The 7,500-nt window shown below is 36.8% G+C and overlaps 1 protein-coding gene across 1 annotated transcript in view; it reads right to left on the bottom strand.

Moving 5' to 3' along the window:
- LOC129567559 (uncharacterized) overlaps positions 1-1,467 on the bottom strand; it is a 3,433-nt gene extending 1,966 nt beyond the window's left edge. The window contains exons 1-4 of the mRNA XM_055444612.1: positions 1,346-1,467; positions 533-1,265; positions 416-441; positions 28-283 (exon numbers count right to left, since the gene is read on the bottom strand). Coding sequence (XP_055300587.1) covers positions 28-283; positions 416-441; positions 533-1,265; positions 1,346-1,357 — 1,027 coding nt within the window. The 5' untranslated portion in view covers positions 1,358-1,467. The remainder of the gene's footprint in view (positions 1-27; positions 284-415; positions 442-532; positions 1,266-1,345) is intronic.
- Between the last annotated feature and the right edge of the window lie 6,033 nt (positions 1,468-7,500).

The raw sequence follows: 7,500 nt of genomic DNA, 5'->3' as shown, positions 1-7,500 counted from the left end.
TCGACACATCAAAATGTTGTTGACCACCTTGGGGAGCTCCATAGCTTGTGCTGGGGACGGATGGTGTATCAAAATGTTGCTGTTGAGAAGGGGCAAAATGTTGTTGCGGCTGTGGTGGCGGTAAGTATTCTGGCTGAGGAGCATTGTAGCTTTGGCTAGGAGCGTCAAAATGTTGTTGATTAGAAGCGTAACTTGATTCTGCTGGAGCATGTTGCTGATGAGCACTGTAGCTGGGTTCATTAAAATGTTGTTGTTGATGTTGTGGTGAGATATATTGTGGTGCCTGAGAATAAGAAAGATCTACTATAAACAATTCAAATATAACATGGTGAGTGTGAAAGTAAAACAAGGCAGTCAGCAAATAGAATTTATCTGACTACTTCATAATGTCACTACGACAAATATAAAAACTTACTGGTGGTGATGGTGGTGCTGGAATATCTAAAAAGAGAATAACAATATCAGACCATCAATTTCACTCACAAACTTAGAATCACAAAAATAATGAAACGGTTCGTTCACGTTTGCTAACCTTGTTGATTTGGTGGGAAGTATTGCGGTTGAGTTTGCGGAGCACCATCAGGAACTCCATAGCTTGAACTAGGGATGGCTGGGGCATCATTATGTTGTGGAGCTGGTGGGCCGTAGGTATTGCTTGGCGGTGATGCTGGCAGGTATGTGTTTTGTGGCTTTTCCTGGTTCCTAACGAAAACTTGTTGAACGACCAAAAGAACTTTGTGCACATATGGTTGAGATTCGCGAATTTCCTTAATCACTGGAATGGGAATTGGCTGTTCGACATGGACAGGAAAGGGTTGCTTTACGATTTTTAAGACTGGCACGGGGTTATCAATCGGAATATGACGTTCGAAATGTGTGTAAATAGGATTATCAACTTTAATGATTCGCTCATACGGGACGTGCACGTGCTTTACAAAAGTTTTGACTTGAGTTGGTATCGCTTCGACGGCATGTTGTTGAACGACTGGACTGGCAGCATAATGTACGGCAGGTGCAGCTGCCGGCAAGGCCGGTGACGAATGCAAAAATGTATTTGTTCCCGGAAATAATTGTGGTGATGGAATGAATGGAGCTGCTAGCGGTTGATATTCTGGGACTGAATGAGCTGCATAGGATGGATTGTAAATATTTCCAAAATTGGCGGTGCCCAATCCAAGTAATCCACGTTTCTTCACTTTCTTATCCTCTTTGTCCGCAGCTTTTGAGGCTGCTGCGCACATTGCAACTAACACCAACAATAAACTCTGCCAGAAAATAAATCGTAAATCATATTCAGTGTTTGGTTTTGAATTAACATCACACACCCAAATGACTCAATACTTACGAAAACCTTCATCTTGATAAAACTTAATTTCTCACTCGATCCGCTGTGAGCAACGAAAATGTATCGAATGAAATTGAAATGACTGATACGAGTTTTATATGGACCGAAATTATTCACATAATATCCCCGCCGCCGCCACCGCCAAACATAAAATCGTTGAAAATTCACACGAAAATTAGTTTGAATTCCATATCACTTTTACTTCTCTCTATAAAAATATGAATTCGTAGCTGTTGACCGACATCGAAATCTATTTTAGACGATCAAGATAATAGAGAGCACATCTAGAAAATAAAAATAAAGCAGACAAGTATTCGATAATTTACTACAGTCAAATATGTCATTTTTTTGTGCTAAATCATTTCAAAAATTGATTCGATTGGAAGGTGAACGCCAACACCATATTTACATCATATATGATGTAAAGTCACACAACAGCCGGCTTATGATTATATATCGCATCGAATTGAAAGCAGCCAAATTTCGTAAACAAAAAAAAAATAGATCAGATAAGTGAATAACCGCCGCATAAACACATAAATCCATTCAAAGAAATTCTCTTTCTCTCTTTATAACTCAAACGACCGACGTTGATTGGCTTGCCGACCATTGTTTCAACCAACATGTTATGCTAAAATATGCAAATGATCCGATAAAGCTTGCGGCCAATGGCCATACTGTGTAGCTCAAACACCAACAAAGACTTTTTATGGACTGCATCGATTCTGTGTTTTGTGTTATCGTTGTTATTAATTAAGAAAGCGCATTTAGTTTCAATGATTTTTTTTCTATTTTCAAAAAATCATTAATAACATTTTTTGTGAGTAATTTTTAGAGCATTTTTTACTGTTTTGAAAAAATTTGATATTTTTAGCTTTGTCTGCAGAAGTTTACTTTCAAAAAGTGTTGTGTGTTTTGAAAGTATCTGCTGGTTTGTCTGATAAACAGCACAACAGTTGACAGGATTAATTTATGTCAGTTCATAAAATTAAAATGATAATTCGAATGTGAGCTCGAATCTTCGACTCTGAGGTCATCACACATGATGAGTCTGTGTGTGATGAAAATCACATTTTTGCGCGTAATATTTTCTCGTAGGTCAAATGTTGCGTTCATTTCAATCGACTCAGGCTGAATTCTTTCCAAATCGAAATTTACGCATTTGTCAAATCATTACATTAAAGAAGTTGTACAATATGGATATGATGTTTAACGCGAAGCATGAATAAATTTACACATTCAAAATACACAAAAATCAACGAAATAACTCGTTACTAGATCAAAGTGAATCGAGAAAATTGTGTTTAACTAGAAAACACAGCATGCGATTTTGTGATTATCGTTTCAAAATTCGACAAACGAAACGTGAATCGTCGTCCCTTTGGGAATTGATTGGAAAAAAAAACTATTACTGCCGTAATGTGAGTTTATGAGCATTCATTTGTGATTTTGAATGATGTGGTGGACATCATGGCATTTTGCACATGAATATATAGTGTGTATGCGTTGATGGATTGGATGAGCGTTGAATTGACAACAAATGGAATACGTCGTTCAAATCAAATCAAATCAAAAGGAACAGAACTGACTCTCTGCAGTTAGATGATATTCCGAGTAAATCGGTTTTTGCCACACTAATGAATGCAAAATGAAAACCGATTTCGATTTTCCTTTCATTTCCTGTTGGCATATCAGCTTCCCTATACACTGTGTTCAACGCACATGCACGATGATTTTTGGTGTGCGGTCTTTTGCCAGATATTGCATTTGCGGTGCGATTAACATTCGTTTTTGTTGCCTTCATAAAACAGTTGGTCGTTTGGAATTCGGTTATGGTGCATAAAATGTATTTACAAATCAATACTGTGGAAACTTTTGCAAACCGCCACAGCTTAAAACACACCACCATCGTAATTGCTCCGCAATTTTATTTCGGGTGACCCAAACGAGAGAAGAAGGAAAAAAACGGCAGCGGCAGCTGCAATCGGGAGAGATCGATGCAAAAGTTATCAGCATTTAATTTATTGCTTGTGAGGTATAAAAAAATGCAATTATTGGAAGAAAATCTGGACGCCAAACAACGGAAATGAGGCTATCAAGTATTATACAATAATTTATGTCGGTTCCTTTTTATTTATGGTCGCCAGTTTTTTTTTCCATACATTTTCTTCAATACCTTTTAGTGGATTATTTTGTGTGTGTGTGTGCGCGTTTTGTTTGTTGCTTTTGTTGTTGGCCCACAAAAAGCTTTAATGATTTATTTATTGTTTTTCGCATGTGACTCTATTTTTCGAGTGATTAATTTACAAGAACATATATTTAACGTGGCATGTTACGATATGTACTATTTGGAGCACATACCAGATGAAGAAAAAAAATATCGGTTTATTTGGCAAATTGACGTTATACACAAGCAGAAGCAATAAATACCATAATTAAAAGGTTTTGTCGAGAGAAAGAGAGAGAGTGAGAGAGAGAGAGAGAGAGCGAGAGCACGTCCCGAATTCGTAAATATCAGACGTGATAATTTCCGTCGTATTTTCTTTTTGTCGATTCATTTCACGCGCTTGTTCCATAAAATTCCGATATCACATCTGACCGAAATAATAATTGCGCACAAAAAAAAAATAGTTCTCCCCGGCAATGCTGGACATGAATTGAGTTTGAAACTCTGATAGATATTTTTTCTCTGCGTGGGCGTAAATGTGTATGTGTGTAAAACTGTGGACGATCACAACTTTTCAGAAAATAAAAACAATTGTTTCCAATTTAAAATTTCCAGAGACATGAGAAAAATATACAAAACACGGCCATGCCATTCAGAAAATTGACACATCGCAACGGGACGAAGATAAAACGAATGCGTTGGAGCTGACAGAGTGTCATGATAAAATAGCTGGCGAACTTTTACAATTTTCCAGATAAATTTTGTTCAGCGGAATCTATCAAACTTGCTTCTGTTTTTTAATGCTTCAACTGCATTCAACTCACTATTTCAATTTACGAAAAAAAAACTGTTTTTAATTAAAATCATTTTGTAGTAGCGTTATTTCTGAAATAATGATGGGTTGTGTTTCATGTCAGTTAAAATATAAAATGTGTTGAGCTCTATTTTTCCGTGCGCATCAAACGAACTCTTTACATTTGTAACGACGAAAATGCATGGCTTGTTTATCAAAATCTTATCACATCGAATGGACAACTCCATTTCCTTTTTACACGATGCATTCTAGAACGACTGTGAGACATGGAGCAGTTTAGTCCATTATGCTAATTGAATTTTATAATATAACTTTCCGACAAAACATGATGATGCACAGATCGATTGGAAAAGTTCTTATTTGGGTTGAACGAGATAGAATATTTCGTGATAACACAGTTCGGTTTATTTATCTGTATGTCGAGATTGTGCTGTTGATATGGCTGCATGAGGGGACAGTGGAATGAATATGCATGAAATGAATGTGTGCACATTGAATACACACACTCTCCCATACAGTCTTGTAATTAAATTCCGAAATGAACTTCCTGTCTGGATATTCAGATTTTGTTATTGTTCACCAGGCCGAGTCATCTACGTCGTCATCGTCGTAGTAGCCGGGCGACTTTAGCAACTTCATCTCCAAACATGGCTATTGTATTTTCTATCCGATTCGATTATTCGAAAAGTCCGAAACGGAACTTTGCTTTCTAATGCAAATGTGTTGCGGAACTGGTTATCCATTGCATGGACATTGTGCCGAGCGAATGTAATGCCATTTATCGTTGGATAAATCTTCCACCGAAACCGAAACAATGACAATCGAAATTTTCATTTTGGGCTAAAGAACCAGTGGAAATAGCAAACGATAATGCAATGGGCTTTTAAAATGGCGATCTAGCAGTAAATGCACAAAATCCAAAGGTAAAATGCAATTGTCACAATTGGAAAACTAAATTTGATTCTGAACTACACCTTTCGGGTAGAAAGTTTTACCGTTTCGTATTTATTTCCTGTTTATGCTAAAACTTTACAAACTCGGTTCAACATATCGGTAAATATCGGACGTAAAGTATCAAGTCTTTTGGAATGGAGATGATTTATTTATTTCCATTATTTTGAAAAGAAGAATACGTATACGTGGCTTCGTCTCGTACATTTGATTGCACTATCCACTCTTAACAATAAAAAAAAAAAACCTCACACGAATTCATAGATATTTTGCCTTGCGACGTGCATTCGAGTTTGGCATTACGACCGAATGTAGTGGGATCTGTTTTCGTTGATAGCGGTAGTTGAATATTTTTGTAATATATTTGTGCGCGCAACGTGTATGCACGTCACTGCCATATGGCACTCGAGAGAGGGAGCATCACGTACTTGTCGTATCTTATCGTCAACTTATTGACGTGATGTGAAACAAAATTGAAAACTGTTTGAACTAAATCAATTGTCATCTTGTGTTATTAAATAATATGCTCGTGCTGAACGCTGATTTAACAACAACAAGCCATCCAGTTGTAATAATCTCCGATAATAACACCGACGCATTTGTGGCATTCAAACATGTGTTTTAAGATTGCTGAGCATCTCAGCATTTCGTAAGGCACGGATATATCCGAGCATATCGACGACGCATACTGTATAATACAGTGGCGTGTGTTGCTACGTGCAGCCGCAACGACTCGACCGAATTGTGTTCGCAGCAACAACATACAAATTCCGGTCGTGTAGCAACGCACGCCACTGTATGCGTCGTCGATATGCTCGGATATATCCGTGCCTTACGAAATGCTGAGATGCTCAGCAATCTTAAAACACATGTTTGGTGGCATTAGAAACATGCAAGCATCTCTCTCTCTCTGCCTCTTTGTCATCTATCTCAAGTGTAGAAAACTTGTTCACATTGTGGCCCGATTGCGATTGGTTGGATAATTCAAAAAGTATGCTACTCAACGATATTTATCCCACAATTTTGCTTGGCATCATTGCTACAAAACGCTCCATTCACATCCAATTGCGCATTGCATTACGTTTGGCTACGATAAATGACAAATGACAATGCACGAAGAACATTTGTCGTTTGGAACGTCCAACGATGAGACGTGATAGGTATTAGCTTTGAGTTGATAATAATAAGTGCAAAATTGATTTCGTGGCCCGAACTCACCATAACATCCTTACTTTGATTATGTAAAGAACAAAAAAATAACAGTGTATTCTCAAGATAATTCTAATGTTGTACTTATCAGTCAAAAAGATATATCTTGACTTCTGGAAAACTGTCATGTTTCTGTTGATATTCAGATGTATATTTTTTTTATTGAAAAAATGATTATGAGGAAAAAAAAGTCATATAAAAAATAAATATCTGTTCGTTTGCATCGGATGCACAAAAGAGCAACAGAAGTCGGATTCATTTGATTTTTCATGCACAACTTTTCTCGTGAATAATTCGCGTGTTGTGATAACTATCTAAAAAAAAATATTCAAAAGCGCATAATTCACATTTTTATTTCCGACATGTATAAAATACATTGTATTCCCGTACCATGGCAAATCTTCAACTTACGTTTTACGCAAATAGCTTGATTTTCAGCAGTAGTTTTCATTTCAGTTGAAAATCCTTTTTTTTTGTTCCAACAAGATTTGTCCATTTGTAGTTGACTTGGGTTTGCTATATATTGATGCCTTCATTATAATATCGTGATTTAAAAGCTGCTTTCCGGTTTCATCAAGCACAGTGCATCTTACAAAATTCATTTCACATTTCATATATCTATTATTAATGTGTTGAGAATGAGAAAGGGACGCTGTGCTGTGGTGGTTTTGCTTCGGCTTACAACACGACTATGCGGAGATGACGACAAAATTTCTATTTTAACTCTCTATCTCTCACATGCATAAATAACTCCTGAAATGTCGCATACGTTGTGTTTTTTTTTTCTCGCTCCTGAAAAATGTACTACGCACAAATAAATGGAATCCATTTTGGGCATTAAATAAATTGGGTTAGACGCTTGTGTTATCGTTGTCGCTTGATGCTTTCATCATCATTGACAAAAGCGCTAGTCTTGTCTTCTATCAAAGCAGCAAATGAAATAAAATGGACGAGGAAAAAATCAAGGCAGAAAAAAGAAAATATGAATAAACGTGATCTCAGCCTATGTTCCGT

The sequence above is a fragment of the Sitodiplosis mosellana genome, unplaced genomic scaffold (genome assembly GCF_009176505.1).
Source record: "Sitodiplosis mosellana isolate CC-2019 unplaced genomic scaffold, AAFC_SMos_1.0 Smas_scaffold_11, whole genome shotgun sequence".
In the NCBI taxonomy this organism is placed as follows: domain Eukaryota; kingdom Metazoa; phylum Arthropoda; class Insecta; order Diptera; family Cecidomyiidae; genus Sitodiplosis; species Sitodiplosis mosellana.
Note: the sequence above shows the minus strand (reverse complement) of the source record. Positions and strands in the feature narration are given on the sequence as shown.